Source organism: Sorex araneus, chromosome 3 (assembly GCF_027595985.1).
Source record: "Sorex araneus isolate mSorAra2 chromosome 3, mSorAra2.pri, whole genome shotgun sequence".
Lineage (NCBI taxonomy): Eukaryota > Metazoa > Chordata > Mammalia > Eulipotyphla > Soricidae > Sorex > Sorex araneus.
Genome location: NC_073304.1, coordinates 239,280,540 through 239,300,040, shown reverse-complemented (window position 1 = coordinate 239,300,040; position 19,501 = coordinate 239,280,540). Strand labels below are relative to the sequence as shown.

General features: G+C 53.0%; 1 protein-coding gene across 1 annotated transcript in view; it reads right to left on the bottom strand.

Moving 5' to 3' along the window:
* TBCD (tubulin folding cofactor D) overlaps window positions 1–19,501 on the bottom strand; it is a 99,554-nt gene that overhangs the window by 63,578 nt on the left and 16,475 nt on the right. The window contains exons 7-13 of the mRNA XM_004621130.2: window positions 19,258–19,390; window positions 9,982–10,027; window positions 8,928–9,060; window positions 7,265–7,413; window positions 6,534–6,594; window positions 4,633–4,707; window positions 2,429–2,523 (exon numbers count right to left, since the gene is read on the bottom strand). Of these exons, the coding sequence (XP_004621187.1) occupies window positions 2,429–2,523; window positions 4,633–4,707; window positions 6,534–6,594; window positions 7,265–7,413; window positions 8,928–9,060; window positions 9,982–10,027; window positions 19,258–19,390 (692 nt within the window). The remainder of the gene's footprint in view (window positions 1–2,428; window positions 2,524–4,632; window positions 4,708–6,533; window positions 6,595–7,264; window positions 7,414–8,927; window positions 9,061–9,981; window positions 10,028–19,257; window positions 19,391–19,501) is intronic.

Sequence of the window (19,501 nt, the reverse complement as noted above, 5' to 3'; positions counted from 1 at the left end):
AACGCACAGCACCTGACATGCGCTGAGCCCAGTTCATCAGTTCCCTGAGTACAGTAGTACTTGCCTTGCACGTAGCTGACCCAGGTTTAATCCCTGGCATCCCATATGGGCCCCCGAGCACCACCAGGAGTGATTCCTGAGCACAAAGCCAGAAGAAAGCCCTGAGCACCACTGGGTATGACCCCAAAACAAAAAAATTGAATTTTTTTTTTATATGGACAATGGTATTATCCCTGCCATCTCAGGAGGTTACCCAGACCTGGCATTATCCTACATGTGCAAGAGTTGGCATATCTGTCCACCAGGCACAGAACAGCCTGCAGAGAGAGCCTGGTTCAGGTAGAAACACTGCTGGACAGGCCACACCTGGGCCAAGTACCTCCACACTCCCTCCAGAAGTAAATCCTAAGCCTGATGGTCAGCACACAGAGCAGCCATATGCAGAGTAGCTTTGATCTGTGACACAGTCCATGCTTCCGTCATCACTCACACCCCTGTCCTCAAACATGCAGGTCATGTCTCAGACAGAAGAAAAGATGACATGAGACCACGAAGAACACGGAAGTTAGTTTCCACAATCAGGAGAGAAACAATGACTGCTTAGGTGTGACTCTGGAAATAAGTGATCCAAGCGCTGGCATAATAGAGTGTAAGACCCCAGGTATAAGTGAACCAATCTATCAACCAGATGGTTAGAACTGGCCGGCACTCAGAGCTCAGCAGGACACACTCAGTGCACACAACACTTGCAGTGCCACAGTGAAAAGCAGCCCAGTGTTTCCTATGGACAAAGGGACGAAGCATCATTTCTCTCTCCAAAGAGCACATCTGAGCACAGTAGCATGCACTGGGGAACCGTGTCCAGCAGCAGTGGGGGAAGAGGAGTCCGAGGTGAGCCAGGCAATGGGCAGGGGTCACCTGAGTTTGCCTGTAGCCCCCTCAAGAGAAGTCACCGCTCAGAGAGCACACCCATTCCAGGTCAGCCTCAGCACAGAATCACCGTCTGCCCAGAAAGGCAGCTCAAGGCTCACAATCGCCAAGCTCCACTGAGGACAGAAGATGAAGGGATACGGTAGAGCCCACAGCTGGGTGCTCGGCAGCAGTGAAGAGGCCTGAAGGTCAGCCCGCTGAAGGTACCCTCTGGGACGAGGCAGCAGGCAATTCTGTTCTGGAGCAGATCAGGGTAGGACCCCACAGACAACAGCTGGAGGATGACCACCTTCCATATGCAACTTGCTGTGAACAGAACTGCTGTTAATGACACTTTAAGTACCACTGTAAAGACACCAAAACATGTATCAACATCAGAGACTCTGCAAAGAGCAAGAGACGCCAGCATGAACAGTGCTCAAGATCCTATCTCTGAGAAACACCTAGAAGGCAGGCTCGGGGTTAAGGGGGCCCAGAGGTCCAGCAGAGGCCTGGTTCATGACAAGCCTTGGACAAAGCCCCTCCGGAAGCCCCAGGCATCACCAGGAGGCATCACCAGGTTGACCCCATAAAAAAGGATGGGCCAAAGAGAGCACAGGACTTAAGGCTACTACATTCATACAACCCCATTCGAATTCTCAGCAACATAAAGGGGCCCGGAAGCACTGCCACGAATAAGCCCAAAAAACAGAGTGAAAATAACAAAGCAAGTTGGTGGTTGCTCCTGATTCCACTGAGGGACAGTGAAACTGGTCTGAAATCGAACTGTGATGGCTGAATATATTAAAATCACTGAACTCTACAGTGCATGCATCACATCACAATAAAGCTGCTAGATAAAAAAAAAAAAAAAAGCTGAAGCAAAAAGAAACCATGGGTCTAAGAGCTTCTCAGGCTTTGATGCCAAGTGCAAAAGCATCACCGGTGATTCTGCAGACCAGTGCTAGGGAGGGAGACACAGTCCGCACCCAGGCTTTGTACACCAGACCCCAATCACCACTCGGATTTCTACTCTGTCCAAAGAGGCACCACCAGCCACACCCAGGGGCACCCCCACCCCCAACAGGGCCAAAGGGCCATGACCACAGCCACCATCTCTGCAAGGCCAGGAGCTCAGCAGTGCAGGGAGCCCCTTCTCAGGTCCCTAAGCCTTTTTCTCAGAGCCCTGGGGTCACTCTGCAAGACACACAGTAGTGCACAGCCATAATGAGCCACAGTATCTCAAGGGTAGAAATTATGGACAAGAAAATCTTAGACAAGGAACAGATCTGAGCTTTAATTTTCCAGTGTGGGGGTAAGGGGGTGGGGTGAGGTGGTGGGGAGCCAGCAGGAAGTGGACCCAGTGTGTTCTCTCCTGCCAAGAGAAGTATGAAATGTGAAGTGAAGAGGGCAGTGTAGCCCGTAGACTATGCTCCTGAGCCACACAGGGAGACGATGGTGAAGAGCCCAGCACCCTGCAAAGCCCAATGATACAGTGCCAGCACATGGCCTCACTCACCATCCTCAAGTCGCGATGGGAGCAACAAGCCTCTTCTGCCCAGTTCCGCCAACGCCAGACACCCACCGTGCCAGGCACTGTCCGTCTCCTGGAAACTGAGAGAACAGAGAATTGGGACCACAGTGCCTGCACAGCTCCACCGAGACTCCCTGAGCAGGAAGAACCTGCAGAGGATAGTGGCCCCACAAGCATCCCACCAGGAGGAAGGGAAGAGCAGGTCCAGCCAGCAGCCACAGTAGCCCTGAGACTATAGCACCAGCCAGGCACTGCCCACACAGCACCACATAGCACAGGTTCTGCCAAACTGAGGCTGGAAGGGTACAGGTAGGGATGGACATAGCTGGCTTGAATGAACAAAAAGTGGCAAAAATAGGGAACAAAAAGGAACTTAGAGCATTTTTCACACTGTGTGAAATACGAACTTTAATAAATAATTGGAATGCGGAACTGTCAGCTGCAAACAAAACCTGTTATTCAACAGAAACTCCCCCTGCAGGTGTGACACAACCCCGGGAACCTATGAGGGGAAAATGAGAGCCTTTCCTAGACCAAGAGGCTGTTTAAGAACCCCTGGGCCAAAGAAACAAATACAGGAAACTCTTCACCAAAGTGCAGAAGCTGCTGGATAGCTTCTACCTATTCTGAGCAAACACCAATGCAAGAATTGGACGGCACCACCCCCATCCCCTGCCATGAACTCCTGAGGTACCCGCAGAAAAAGCCAGGCCCCACATGCCAAGGGCCCAGGCTGCAGACACCACCTATTCAGAGCACTGTCTGGGACTCAGGCCCAGAAAGCATGCTGGTATGACTGACAGACCACAGTGCACACGACACTCTCAAAGGTGCTCCAGCACCTGGCCCCAGTCCGCTCCATGCCTCGCCTACAGAGACACCAGCACCTGCACTGACTCGAGCCCAGGGAGCATACACACTCACACTGACCCCTGTCCATGGGCATGACATGGTCAACCCCATGGGAAAGGGCCCAGTCAGGCTGCCTTACAGCCTGTGTCCCTAGAGGTGACAAGGGGGAGAAAAGGATCCCCCCCAAGGAACATCACCCTCAGCCACAAAGACTGTCAGCAACAAGACTGCTGCGCAGCACCCCCGAGTAAGGCCAACTGGACACAGAGCCAGAGGGCCCCAACCCCGATGATGCAGCACCCCCTGAGCCAGGGAACAGGCAACCCCTGCAAGCAGCTGAAGGCAAGTTCCGGCCTGGCAGAAGGGTGGCACAGGAGAGGAGTCCCAGCAAACGCAGGCTCTAGAGAAAGGCCAGACGGGACAGGGAGGGGAGAGAAAGAAGAGGGACCATTGGCCCCCCAGAGGCAGTGGGGGTGAGGTGGCACATGAAACAGCCGTCCTGTGGCAATTCTCACACAGTTCACAAACTTAGTGCTCACATCCTGGGAGCTCACACTCCTAAGAACTCACACACTTAGTGCTCAGACTCCTGAGAACTTATACACTGAGTGCTTGCCCTCCCAAGAGCCCATACTCTCAGTGCTCACACTTAGAGCTCACACTTAGTGCACACACTCTCAGGTGCTCACACTCCTAAAAGCTCACATGTAGTATTCACACTGCTAAATGAGAGCTCACACTCCCAAGAGCTCACACTCTCAAGAGCTCACACACTTAATACTCATATGCTGAGAACTCAAACACTTAATGCCCACTCTCCCAACAACCCTTTACTTAGTGCTCATATCCCCAAGAGCTCATTTAGTGCTCATAGAGAATTTACACATTTAATGCTCACACCCAAGAGCTCACATAGAGTGCTTACACTCTCAAGCTCATATTCCTGAGAACTTACATGCTTAGTACTCACACTGAGAGCTCACACACTTAATGCTCACATTGAGAACTCACACCGTACTCAAACCCAAGAGCTCACACAGTGCTCATACCCCCGAGAGCTCATATACTTAGTGATCACACCCCCCCCAGAGCTCACTGAGTTAGTGCTCACACCCCCAACAGCTCACATACTTAGTGCTCACACTCCTGAGAGCTCACCCACACTTAGCGCTCCCTTTTTTAATGTATGCAGCTCACACTAATCAAAGAAATAAGCCAAAAATAACTCAAATTCTCAAATTTAGCCTCCACAAGGGGAAGCAAGATTTGGAGGCAGTTCAAGCCTCTGAGAAGCCAGTGCAGAGAGGCAGTGCTGAGAACCCCTGGTCCACACAAACCTGAAACAATCCAGCACAGACCCCACCACGTCATCCGCCAGCTCTTTGGGAAGCCTTCCTGCAATCCTGCCAATCCTGAAACAGAGAAGAACCCCATCAGCATAGTACAGATACTTTTCCACGAACCCAACAAAGAGTTGGGCACGTGCAGAGCACCAGAATACAGTACAGAGCCTGGGATGAGTATGAGCCTCTGCTGTGCTGTGCAGAAAGGAAGGCGGATATGGGGGTTAGGCTCATTCCCCCGGGGGTGTGAGGCTGGCACCAAGTACTGGAAACGTAGTACAGGGGACCACAGGGATTTCTGCATTCATCAGTGGATTTTCCCTAATATAAAGTCATAACTACTTGGAAAAACTGGGCTGGGGGAACCCTCCTAGAATGGCAAGGCTGGTCCCTGTGGGCCCAGAGAGGCTTGATCCAGTCAGGCAGCCTGAGAGATGTGCTCTCTGCAGGTGGCTGCACAGGTGAGACCAAGGCCAGCACTAGCCCATTAGATACCATCATGTGGCACCGGCTCACTGTGGAGGGGTGGAGGAAGGGGAGGTCATGCCCACCAGCGGGCTGTGGTGACAACAGGCAAGGTCAAGGAAAGAACAGCAAAAGTCATATAAGTGGATTTGTGTGACAAGGAAGTAGCTGGGAGTTAACCTCGGAGGTCACTTTTAAATTGGAACTTTGTAGGCAAGGTAGGTAGTTCAGTGGCACAGCTCTTGCCTTGCACATGTGAGGTCCTAGGATTGACCCTTAGAAACATTCTTAAAAAAATGCATCTAGGGGCTGGAGAGATAGCACAGCGGGTAGGGCGTTTGCCTTGCACGCGGCCGACCCGGGTTCAAATCCCAGCATCCCATATGGTCCCCTGAGCACGGCCAGGGGTGGTTCCTGAGTGCAGAGCCAGGAGTAACCCCTGTGCATCGCCAGGTGTGACCCAAAAAGCAAAAAAAAAAAAAAAAAAAAAAAAATGCATCTAAAATTGAACTCTTGGACTGGAGAGTTTATTCAGCAGGTTAAGGAGCTTGCCTGGCATCCGGCTGACCCGAGTTTAGTTCCTGGCACTGTACAGGGTCCTTTGGGCTTTGACAGGAGTGATCCCTAAGCACAGAATCAGAAGTAAGTTCTAAGTACTGGCAAGAGTGATCCTGGGCATGGAGCCAGGAGTAATCCCTAGCACAGCTGGGTGTGGCTCAAGACAATCAATTGGTCAGTCAAATGGAAAACTTTTGACAGAGAGCTTGCCTTGCATTCCAGACCTGTGGTGTAAACCCCAACAACAACAGGAGGAGCCCCAGAACAGAGTCAGAAGGAGACCCCTGGGGCTGGAGTGATAGCACAGCGGGTAGGGTGTTTGCCTTGCACACAGCCGACCCGGGTTCAAATCCCAGCATCCCATATGGTCCCCTGAGCACCGCCAGGAGTGATTCCTGAGTGCATGAGCCAGGAGTGACCCCAGTGCATTGCTGGGTGTGACCCAAAAAGCAAAAAAAAAAAAAAAAAAAAGGAAGGAGACCGCTGAGCATCACTGGGTGGTGCCCAAACCCTCCCACCCCAAAAAGTTTAAGTATAACTGACATCTTGATCCGGGAGATAGCTTAATACGCTGGAGTGTCTGCCAGCTTGCACCAGGCCCGAGTTCAATTCCTGGACCCATGTTTGAACTGACCAGCTACAAAGCCAGGCCAAACATTGATGGAATGGACCTGGCACCCACTGAGCACTGCTTGGAAGTGCTAAAAAAAAAAAAGAAAGAAAACTGGATCTTAAAGCAGTAACCTGTGTATATTTACATAGTAACCTGTGTCTCTTTCCATCTCTCTGCTGATCATAACCACACTTGCTCAAGCAGCTCAGTCTTGGGACACAACTCCCACCCTGACCTCCCACTCCCACTTGACACCTACCCTTTAGCTGCAGACCACCGCACAATAGTGTCCGTGTCCTTCAGCCCGCCCAGCAGCTGTTCTGCAAATACAAGAAGATGGCCAAAGAGCTCAGCATCACTCCCAGCTGGGAATGAGTCACGCCTCCAGCCTGCAACTTTCCCAGCCCCATACAACATTCGACCACCCAGGAGGGGAAACCATTCAGAACCCCAAATCTGTAACAGGAAGAAAACGTTTCCCTCTGGGTTTGTAGAGAATCATGGAAAACCCCTTCCTGGCCACTGTCTAGGGGCCAACTCCCTCCCCCCCACACACACACACACAAAGAAGCTTCAAGGGTGCTGGGGTGCAAACAGCCACCTGGGATGACTATTTGCCACAGGCTGCAGGAGGTGCCTCCTGGGCTGAAGCAAGAAAAGTCTCACTGAGGCCCAAGGACACTGGGAAGTACCAGATGTTTTAACATCAGAGTCCTGATGCCCAACAGGTGGGCCCTTAACAAAGGGCACCCAGCCACCCAGGAAGGCAGGCCAACAGCACAGAAGAGGACAGGCATAAGGTCACAGGTCAAGGTGCTCCTTCACTCCTGCCATGAGTAGAATGAGGTGGGGACGCAGGTGGAGAAAACTCTGGCAAGCAGCCTGATGAGCAGAGGAGCAGGCCATGGGAGACAGAGAGGGCAGGGGATGAGGGTGGCCAGCACAGACCAGTGGCCCACCCACTCTGCCACAGTTCGAGGGCCCACACACCAATCACACTCTCTAATTCCTCAGGGACATCGCTGTCATCGTCATCCTCCTCCTCCACCTTGGGGTCCTCCTGTGTCTGTCCCAGCTCACTCTGACTCCGAGTGGACAGCTGCAGGTTGGTGGCCAGCAAACGGCACCCACGCTGGTACCTGCAAGGCAACAGGAGTATGTCAGCACAGTATCACAACCCGAACTGGAAGATCAGTTCCTGCCCCCAAACCAGCAAGCCAGGGTCTCTGTGACTGGAGGACACCTGACAGGGCTCAGGGGAGTACAAACTGTATGCCTACAGGCTGCCTTCACCTCTTCCACAGTAGACCCAAGTTCTGAATGAGCCTACCAAAAGGCCACACGCTGGTCAAGAAAGCAGAGAACAAAGCACAGCCTGGGTGCAGGAGGGCACCAACAGCACACTCCCAACCAGACCAGTCTCCAGCAGCCATAGGCCCCTATGCCTGGGCACAGCTCCTGCCTCCAGCCCAGATCCAGCACCATTTTCTCCGGGAATCACGAACCTGCTGTCCCACTACCCAACACCTACAGAGAGGATACTGAGAGGCTTCACAAAGCACTTGGGCCAGGGCCTATACAGAACAAGCCCCAGGACAAGCCCCTCCTTCCCGATGGCAAGCCACACCCAAGTCAGGAATCACAGGGTGCTGGAGGGCAAAACCTAGTGGTCTGCACCTTGGCATCTATCTCCGAAGTCAGGGGCAGCAGGTGGCGCACAGGTATCCTGCCTCTGACCATCACCACAGGTTCCAGACACACTCCTAAGGGCAGAGCACATCAGGGTGCACATCCCCATGCTCACCTCCACTGCAGGCAGCCTCAGGCCTGCCAAGGCCACCAGGAGCAGGGCTCAAGGCACTGCACCACATTTGGAGCGGAGTGCTGAGTGACAAACCAGCACCCTCCAACTGCAGCAACCCCAATTCCCAACTTACAGAAACTGCAACTCTGAACACATACCACTTCAAGATGCTAAACTTAGGCCACTGCTGCTACAACTATGACTGATCACACAAACCCCATTTGGTCTTTGTTCCGGACCAGGTGTTTGTTCTGCAAATGAAGCAACTGCCAGCAAAACGAAGAACAGGAGGTGGTACACCAGGAAGGCACAGAGGGATGAGTCCTCCCCTCCCAGACCTGAGCCACCACCTGTGTGACAATGAAGCACTCCCAGAGCTCCCCCAGCTCTGAGGCAAAAGAGGAGACTGTGTAAAGCTCTAGGCTGTGGGTTGTCAGAGTGCGGGGACAGGGCAGGCTAGAATGGCTGATGGGAAGGGGTGTGGTAGGGGGGTCTGAGTCCCCAACTGTGGCCAACTGCTGGGGACACACACTGAGCAGATGACGGTCAGAGAAGCAGCAGGGCCGTGGGAGTGCCACGTGCAGTATCTGAGCCGCACTGGCACTGCACAGCAAAAAGCTCACCATCCGCAGCCAGCTGGGAAGGGCTGCACCACAGCCTGCACAGATGCGCTTGCAACCCTCCAGGGCTAGAGCTTCCACTGCTGGACCGGTGAGGAGACAGAGCCAGAATCCTCCTGGAAACCTGCTCCAGACTTGGCCCAGTCTAAAGACCAAAGCCGAGAGCAGAGGCACATCTGCAGGGGCTGTCACACAGATTCCCCCAATGCCCACAGCCTGGTACACCAACCTCCACTTGGCCACCCTGGGTCTCAGGAAGGTGAGGCCCAGCCGCTGCACAAGCTTCACCCCCAATTTCCGGAGCAGAGTCTGGTTGCTTTTGGGGAGCCTGCAGCCATCCAGGCAGCGAAGAACAACAGCAGCTGTAATCAAAGCACAGGGCAGGCAGGAGGCTGTTACGCCATCTTCTGAATGCCACCTGCAGTGCCCTAACAAGAGTGTACCCCCCAACACAGCATGATGGACCCTGAGCACTGTCAGCCATGCCTTTCAGTTTATCAGAAGAGCCAGAAAGGATGGGGGTTAGGCATTTGTCTTTACATGAAACCAACCCCAGTTAGACCCCCAGCACTGCATAGAGTCCCCCAAGTCCCACCAGGCGTGATCTCTGAGCACAGAGCCAGGAGTCAGCCTTGAGCACCACCAGGTATGGCTCAAACATACACCCCACCATCACCAACCAAAAAAAAAAAGGAAAATAAAACCTAGGGACCAGAGCCATAGTACAGCAGGTAGGGCGTTTGCCTGCATGCAGCCGACCCAGATTCAATCCCCAACATCCCATATTGTACCCCAATTACCACCGGGAGTAATTCCTGAGCACAGAGCCAGGAGATACCCCCAGAACATTGCCAGGTGTGACTCCCAATACCCCCCAAAAAACAATCTAGACTAGTTGAAGCTGCTCAACTTTCTCCCTGTGAAACAGTTATGGAGCCCAGGGCCAGCAAGGCCCAGGTAGGTAAAGCTGTTCTCAACCAGACAGTCCTGCAAAGGCATGTGAAACCACACAACAGGTCTTGGGGCTGTAGAGGGTACTGGGGGAGTCACGTAATCAGATACACAGTCTGAGCCCAGAATCATGTGACTACGTGCAAGCAGAGATGGCACCAGAACCCAGACATCCCCCACAAAACCTGGAAGCTGGACCACTCCATACACAGGCACAGAAAACAAACAGAAACCCAAAGAGTGAAATAACCTCCAAAAACACCCAGTAAGGGGACATGCTTGATTACATACAACAAGCCACAGCACAAAAGACCTCTTACAAACACACTCACCATAGGGCAGACAGTCTTCACGTTTTCCATGCTTAAATATTTGTGCCTGAAAAAAAAAAAATCCTATGAAGACAATGTAGATACATTCACAAATTTGAAACATAAATTATAAAAATAATTTATAACATTTCCAAATCAGAGACCAGCCCCACAAGAAAATAGAGAGGAAAGAGGGGCCTAAGCAGATAGTACAGCAGGGAAAGCGTTTGTTTGCCTTGCACACAACCAACCCAGGTTTAATCCACAGCATCCCATATGGTCCCTGAGCCCACCAGAATTAATTCCTGAGTGTAGAGCCAGAAGTAACCCATAAGAACCACCAGGTATGGCCCTCCTCCAAAGAAAATACCCAGAGAGAAAACTGTCTGAGCTGCATCTTCGACAGAGAGGCAGTGCTGAGGGGAAGAGCCACCCTGTCAGACCTCAGAGGGGAAGAGCTGTTGATCTGCAGACCTGTGCCCAAACCAAACATGGGCTAGTCATCTCAGTGATGACAGACCAAGCTTTCCCGGGGCTCACCGAGCTTTTCCCTCTCAGTCCCACCTCAGAGCCCAGTGCCTATGGAGAGAAGCCACACAGTTACTATCCAATGACCCCAGCCCAGTTGACACTTGCTTCTGGATGACAAAGGACCATCCCAATCACCAGGCCTGAGAACCAAGAGCCCAACCAAGCACAGGCACTGACAGGAATTGTGAAGAATGTCTCTTCCTCCAAAAGCCACATGGAGGGGCTTGACAAAAGAGGTTAAGATTCTATCCCAAGTGCCACCCTACATGTCCCAAACACACTCCTTGGTACCCCAACAAAGTGTGCATCCCACAATCCCCTATGAGTAACCCCAAAACTAGAGTACTGACACAGAGTGGCATATGTGAGATTTTGACTACTCTGTGCCACAAAACAACAAAATAACAGGCACATTGAGGGTGATGTCCGCCTGACAAGGGCACACTGATTGCAATGGGGAGATACCAAGTCCTGATGGCTGAGAAGGGCTAGCCAAGTCAAAGGCTCTCCTGGACAGCCAAGTGCCTGCCCTACAAGTCGTAACTGCCCTGGATGACCAACTACAGCAGGCCTGGGCTGGCAGTGGAGGGCACAGCCTTTGACTCAGGAGATACAGCAAAGGGTCTACAGATCTCTGAGGACAGTCTCAACCTCATTCCTCTTCCAGGGTCCATGGACCTGGTGTGCCCTCAGCCACCAGCCCTCCAGACACTGGCCCCTCCCAGGCACTTTCTCCTCCCTCCAAGGAGAATCAAGCACACAGGGATGCACATAGCATGTGTTCATCAGTCAAGGTGCAGAGATCACCTCTCCCTGCACTCCTTCCATGGGGAGACCACCAAACCCACATGCACCAACAGGGTAGCTGGTCCCCCATACGCGGCAGCTGGCGTAGAGCACACAAGCTTACTGTAATAGTAAACTTGCTGTTTATGAATCACGTGAAGTTCTACCCAGGAGGCTGGTACTGCATGTGACCCTGGCTCCTGCCTGCCATACTGTGGCACATACAAGGCACATGGGGGTTGGGAGGGAAATCCAAGATGCCTGTGAGGTTCCTGCTACAGGGACTAGTCCTGCTCGACAGAAGACGTGGTGGAGGCAGGAAGAGCACCATGAGCAACAGGAAGGGCAGTGCCCACCCACCCAGGATCAAGCTCCTGGCCTTATCTCACACCAGGAATGAGATGTCAGGAGTACTTTGTCGACATCCTGTCATGCCAAGCCTCCCCTGAGCTGACTCTGAGGGCAAAGGCAGAGAAAGGAAGAAATGGAAGCAATAAGAACAGGGCCATGGTGATTTGTGCTAACAGGGGGGCTGTCCTCAGAGCTGGGCAGTGCCATTTCCTGACAGCATCACCCCTCAGAAGAGCCCCAGGAAGAGACCAGCAGCTCTGCCTGAGCAACTCCACACACCACACTCGCCCCAGACTTTACACCCGTCCACCGCTCCCCACCAAACTGGCTTTTCTGCCACGTGCAAATCAGTGCCCCTCCTGGGGCATGTTCTCCATGCATGAGTCACAGGCGTCAGCTGCTGGGGGCAAGTCTGCCCTGCTGCCAAGCCGGAAGTGCGAGTCTAAGGCTCCCCTGAGGCATCCCCAAGTCAAGGTCAAGGAAAGCAGCTCCACCCAGGGCTGGGTGTCACTCCCCAGCAGCTGCCAGAGCTGTGGACAGGTGAGTGCTGAGTGCCAGGACCCCCACTCTGCTCTCGCCATCACCCATCCCCGTGGCCTGTGCCCTCCAGCCCATTTGGGTTGGAGTAGCAGCCTCCTGCCCAACAAGTATGATGAGAGCAAAGGAAGCAGACAGCCCTGACAGCCTGGGGGCCACCGGGGCAGGGCCAGGCCACACCACCTCCTCACCCTCCTCAACATCCGTGTCCTTCAGGACCTCATACTCCAGGTCAAAGTGGACAACTTCACTACAGAAATGGAGGTTTCAACCCAACCAAAAGGCTAATCAGTCTCAGTTAGGACTGAATGAAAACACAATTCCTGATTAAACATATAAATCACAAAGAATTAAATATATAAACAAGGAAGTACAAACTCCACACAGAAATGCTGAACAGTCACAAGAATCACACGTTACTCTTTTTCTCCCCTGGTGGGAATTCTGGTAAAGGCCACCACACAACAGTCCAGCTATGCGTCCTGCTCAGGGCCAGCAGCACCTACAGAGACAGAGCCTGCAGTTGCGATGGCCTGTCATGCCTAGCTGCGTCCATGGAGAACACCACCCCAGGGGTGCACAGATCAGAGGGCTCTCCCTGCACATAGGGCTCGGGGCCTCACTGACATGAGGGAACCAGCTCTCAGGATAAGGACATGCTGAACATCAAACCGCCAGCAGGAGCGTCACCGGGTTTGACCCTCCTGAAAACAATCTTTCTTGGTCAATGTACCAAGAGCCGCGAAATACTGATCCATGTCTCTTGTTTGCCTAACACAGTGGAATATGCAAGATGTAATCCCTGCCAGAGAACTCAGAAGCAAAGAACCAAAGTCAAGACCAGATTTCCACATCACGGCCAAGAACCAAGGCTGGCATCGGGACCAAGGTGAAAGTTGGACTCTCCGCATCAGGGTCCAAGTCAAGGCTAGGCTCTCCACATGGGACCAAGGTCAAGCCTAAGTTTCTGCCCCATGAAAGAACTGAGTGGACCTGGACACAGAGGCAACAGCAGTTCAGGATCTACTTCTCATAAAGCTTGTCCCTAGCTCAGGACGGGGACCTGGGCTCCCCAGCTCGCAGGCAAGGGGTACTCTTGGCCTGAGCAAGGGCGGAGAAGGCTTCTGGCCCATACAGAGGGCACTGTCCTCCCAATGATCAGATGGGAGAATGCACACAGAGAAAGGCAGGGGCTGCAGGGCTGAGCAGCAGAGACAGCTGAGCCTATGGCCACACCTCAGGACAGTCCCTCCCACCGCCACCAGGGCCAGGCTCCCACAGCTTGAACCTGAGCTGCTGTGAGGGCAGGTGCCAGCCCTGCTGCACCCCTGCACAGCAGGAGTCTGCAGTTGAAGAGTCCAGGAGGACAGATTTTTAGCACCAAATACCAAGTGTCCAACACTCCGAGAGCAGGAATAGACCAACATCACTCAGAAAAGAGAACCCTCTCAGTCCTGCTGGCTGGTCCTCTTCCTGGCCCACTTCCTCCCATGTCTGGTCACCACATGGACAGTCCAGCTCCCCAACAACACTCAAGTGTGGAAAAGGCCCCTGGCCCCCAGATTTGCAACTAAGAAGTGCTAGGCCTGCCCCCTCGACCTTCAGCAGTAGGGGCCTGATGCACAGGCAGAGATACATAGTCGCCATCCTGGGACTACCATGGCCACCATGGAACTTCCATGGTCTCCACTCTCTGTTCCCCATTTTTCTGGGGTACACTGGCCATCATGATCAAGATGCTCAGGCCAGACATTGGAAAGGCACAGAGGAAAAGGACAGCAAGGTCAGTGACAGCTCAGTGCAGAGCTGGGACGGGAAAAAGGCAACAAGACTAGAACACATGTGGGCCTCCTGAGGATGGAAGCACCTTAGACAGGGTCAGGGGGACAGCATAGTGAAGGTGGCAGATGCCCAGAGCTTCAGGGAGCTATTGCGGCTGCAGGCTCGGGGAGCCTCTTAAGCCCTCAAACACATCTCTTCAGTTCACAGATATGGCCCCCAAACCCCTGCTGTTTACTTCCTGGGTTGGAAATGTTCAGGGGGTCCATGGACTACTCCCCAAGGCTTTCTGACCTGTAGTACTGGACAAAGGGGCCAATGCCCAGGCTACAATGTGGCACTGCTCAAACCAGGGGGCCAGGGGACCATCAGGCCAACAAAGTGATGCTGTGGGCCATGTACAGGGGCCTTGTGGGTACCAGGCCACTCTCCAGCCCTCTGAGCCACCTTGCAGTCTTGCCAGGCCTGTGTCAGAGCTGGAAGCCACCATGAAGCAGCTTCACTCAGTCACAGCAAGTGAAAGGAAGCAGCCAAGGCTGGCAGCTCACTCCCCACTTCCAAGAGAAGAAATGGGAGGCCTCTGTATCACAACTTCTACATGAGCACACAGGGGAGAAATACGTACACTCATGGTTCCTGCCACAGCCTGCTCCGCCCCGACCCTGCCCCAGGCACAACTATAACTAAGAGACAAAATCTGGACAACCTGTCCTCTGGTCAAACAGGGCCTCCAATGAGACCATGGGGAGTTGCTCCCCAGAAACCAGAGAAAAGAAATCAAAGCCAGTATGAGAAAGCTTCTGGAAAATCAGGTGGCTCCTTTTCATCTTCAAAGAGCTTGACACACTAATTACCCTCATTCCACCCTGTGAGGCAAGGCTCGTTATTTCCGTCCACAGACAGTACCCAGGTCATGGGCACTTAACAGCCAGGCTGAGGGATGGCCCACTTGGGGTCAGCCTCCCTCAAACACAGAGGGACCCACGGCAAAAGCAGCAAGGCCGGAAGGATTGTTTCTGGAACGTGTTTCCCTTCCCCCCTCTCCCCAGCTGAGCCACCCCTGTCCACCACAACTACACAGCAGAGAACAGGCGCCTGACCCTCCTCAACCGAACAGTAAGTCTAGGGACAATCTGGGGCAGAAGTGCCCCAGCTTATTTTTTCACCTACTCCCTCTTCGGGGGGGAAATACACACACACACACACACATTGTTCAGTGCCCCCCTAAACATCAGCCTTCTACAAGCAAACAGAAAGAGTCCCCCAACTGCACCCAAGGCTCCTAAAGCCCCCCACTAGATCACTCTAGCATCTATTTTGGGAAACACTGGCCTAAAGAAATTGAAGGGATTACAGGCACTTTCCAACTCTTCTATGCTGGATTTTGATATCATGGGCTTCTGTTTTATCATTTTACGAGACATATTTCTGTCAGCAACAAAGAAAATAGGAGAGGCACAATCAGAACAGCTGTAAACAGAAGAGCACTTTATGGTGACACCTCACACCAGCCACCGCTTAGAGGGGAAAGAACTCAGTTCTAGGGACCCAAGTTCCTGCCGCCTACCAGCACACCTGAGAGAAGCAGAGAAAGCCACAGGGAGGAGCAGGTGTAGGGAATGCATAAGCACCAAGGCGCCCCTGTCCCATGGGGTTTCCCTCCCTCCTGCGTCTCCAACTCTCACTGTCTCACTCACTGATCCCAGCAGGAATCAAGCAGGGCTGTTGCCACAGTAAGCAAAAGGACAAAGCCTCCCAGTACAACCAACTGGCCAAACACTTTTCTCCCCTCCCACAAGAGCTGAAAATCACTGGTGCACGCGAAGCACGCTGCCAGGGAAGTAAAGTCAGACCCCAGTTTCGATGGTGCTTGTTGCGAGTTCACCTGTTTCGCCTAACCCACATAATGAACAGGTGGATTAAACCCCAGCCAAGTGCATCAAAGGAAACAGATGAAATCCTCGGGCACAACACCCCTGCAGGTTTCATCACGCTCTGCGGACGCCCGGCCTCTGCCTGGCAGGTCTGACGGGCTGTGGCGAAACCAGCTCCTGCTGGCTCAGAGAGCCCAAGGCTGCCCGCCTCCCCCGCCTACTGCACCAATGAGACCAAACCGCTCCTTCAGAAAAGCAAAGGAAACAACACGCGTGATCCCAGCACAGGGAGCTTTCCTGAGGATGACCCGGAGGCCTCCTCCACCCAGAGCCACAGCGTCCCTCACGCTGGTAGGGGCAGCTCTCTCCAGAGGGCTGAGCCGCAGGCCAAGCCCAGTGCCCTTCACTGCCACTAAGCAGTCGCTCACCTGGCAGCTTCCGGTAAGGGTGGGGGCCGTACCCAGAGGGCTCAGCCTTTTAAACCTCTGGTAAAATCAAGCTTTCATCCTCAGCAAACTGTCCTCCAAGTGTGGCACGTGGAGTGCCCAAATGATCTGGGAACAGGTCCTGAGCCCACTCCCAGCTGGTAGTGTGAACTGCCAGTGGGCACCTTGGACTCTGCCACTGTACCAAGTGTGGCCCCCTTGGGAAGAGGAGAGAAGAACTTGGGAATGATCTAGAGACAGGCAGCCGGTGATCCCAAATGCTTCACAGGAGAGGGGGACTAGACCAACAGAGCCCCATGGCCTTCTCAAAGCCACACCTGTTCACAGGTGCCCAACTGGTTCAACTGGCTCCAGTCCACAGCCAACACAGAGCACAGAGATGCCTCCCTGCGGGGCCACAGAATACCAAGGACCCTGTCAGTAGTGCAGCTTCCTGAGAGAATGCACAGATCTGAACAAGGCCCAGAACCCCCACCCCTCCAAGGCAGAGCACACACCAGCAGGACCCTGCTAGACATAGCCTCGGAAACCTGTCAAACTCCTGCAATTCTCTATGACCAACACTTCCCATGGGATTCATGGCAAAAAAATAAACGAAGAGGAGAATCAGGATCAGAAAGACAGTACAAGGGGAAAGGTGCTCTCCCTGCAAAGCAACCAACCCCAGTTCAATACCTGACACCAAATATGGGCAGCCCTGCCGGGAGTGATCCCTGAGCACAGAGCCAGGAATAAGCCCTGAGCACTGCTGGGTACGGCACAAGACCCAAAAAAAGAGGGGGGTTGGAATTTGCTTATTCCCAAACTTTAAGATAAACCATCTTCACTCCATCACCAAAACCACGTAGAACACACATGCAATTTGGGTCCAGGTGTAGGCAGCTGCCAGGCACCTCCAAGGGCAACCACACCCTGCCCTGACCACCCCCTTGCCCCCATCACAGCAAGGAAACCAAACTCACAAACACTCTAGCACCACCCCACAAAGGAGCACAGAGCCCCAAGGGTAGCTCACCCGGCCACGTTTTGTTTTAAATCATTGTTACATGCCCAAGGGAATTAAAAATAAGCTCAAAACATACAGGAAAGTCTAGGTTAGCATTATTCATAAGTAGGGACACCCACAGAATGGAATGTTACTTGGCTGCAAGCAAGATGAAGCCCTGACACAGCCACCATGTGGAGGTACTTGTAAACATAGTGCCCAGTGAGAGGCCAGCCAACCACAAAGGTCATAGGACATGACTCCTCTGAAAGGGGACATCCTGGGCAGGAGACAGGACAACAGGGAAGGCGCTTGTCTTGCACGCAGCTGACCCAGGTTTAATCCCCAGGATCACATGTGGTCTTCCAAACCCCACCAGAAGTGATCCCTCAGCACAGGGCCAAGAGCAAGCTTTGAGCACAACCAGGTGTGGTCCAAAAACCAAAGATGATAATAAGCAAACCAAACATCCAGATTGAGGAAATCCAGGATGAGAAGATTAATGAACATGAGGGCTGGTAGGGAATACATAGGTGGAAACAGGATCTCCTTGACGAATCATGAGTACATTATGGAACTGTATCGTGGGGGTGGTTGTACAATACTGTGCTCATACAAAATGATCACTGACTGGTACACTTTCTCTTTGTGAGCCACTCCTGGCAGGGCCAGGGATGGAACTCAGGACACCAGCATACAAAGCTTAAGTTCAGCCCACTGAGCTGAACTCCCCAACCCTCACTCACCACCTTTAGTTACAGAACAGAAGCATGAATCACTTAAGAGCTCAGCAGTTTCCAGGGCTCTTTTTAAAAGTCTTGATATAGTCATCATCTGAAGACAAGGGCAACGTGAAAGAGAAGAAACACCATGGAACATTCCAAGAGAGCTGACCAAGGGCTCCAAGGCTGTGTAGCCTCCTCTCTTGTGGGCCAGAGAGGGTAGATGCAGGGCCAGGCGGCACGTGTGTATGTGTGTGTGTGTGTGTGTGTGTGTGTGTGTGTGGTGTGTAGGCAACATGGGGGTGGCACGCCTGAATGTGTGTGTGCATGTGGGCAGCTTTCAGGCATCTCCAAGGGCAGCCACACTCTGCCCTGACCACCCTATGGTGTGTGTATGTGGGCACACACATGTGTGCCAGACAGCATCTCAAGCAGCCTATAGGGTGGTAGAGGGGTGTGTGTATATGTATGTGTGTGTGTGTGTGTGTGTGTGTCTATGTATAGGGCCAAGCACTTCATAGACATAGAGTGGTACTGGGGTATATGTGTGCCGGGCAGCATATAGGGTAGTAGGGGTGTGTGTCTGTGTGTGTACACGCCAAACTGCACTCAGGACGGGAGGGTTGTGTGTGTGCGCACACACATGTATTCCAGGCAGTATATGGGGTAACCCATAGGGTGGTAGAGGAGTATGTGTATATGTATGCAGGGCCAAGTAGCACAGAAGTGGTTAGGGGTATGTATGTGGTAGGGGGAGGGGCAGGACAAGGACAGGGTGGGGGTATCAGGCAGCACATGGGGTAGTATGGGGGGGTGCATACGAAGGGCCAGGCAGTACAAGGGATGGTAGGGGCAGTATGGGTGTGGGGGAGTGTGCTAGGAAGCACATAGAGTGGTTGTGGGGGTGTGGAGGGGTGTGTGTACATGCCTGATTCAAGTCCATGCTTACCAACACTGTTCAGATCATCCTGATCAGAGTATCTGGACAGAATCAGCCTCCAAGCCATCGGCCTACTTCCTAAGAGCTGGTTACTAAGACAGTAGCTAACGCTAGGCAGCGAGAAGCCTGAGGCACACCCTGGCCTGCCACTTCTCAGACGTTTGGCTTCAAGGACACCACTGCCCCCTGGTGGTGAAGGCCAAGAATGGCTCAAACCTCCCATGGCTCCTTCAGTCTTCACTTTTCACTGAGTTTTTGCCCCTTCAAGGACACAAAGGATAACCTGTCTGTCATTTTAACAGCCCCTCATACAGACTGCCGATACTAACAGTGGGGGCACTCTTACCAGGGCCTGCAGCATTCCGTCCATGGTGATGACACCAATCATGGTCTGGAAGGAAGAGTGGGCCAAAGTACACAGACTCCAGTCCAGGAAGTGCTCCATCTTCTTCTGCTTGACATCGGGCCGTGTAACAAACCTGCCGGAGGGTCAAGGAAGGTGAAAGTTCCACAGATGTCCTCCAGAGCAGAGACCAGCCACACTCTAGGGAAGTCCTGGACCAGGAAGCCTGCTCTCCACACTAGGATAC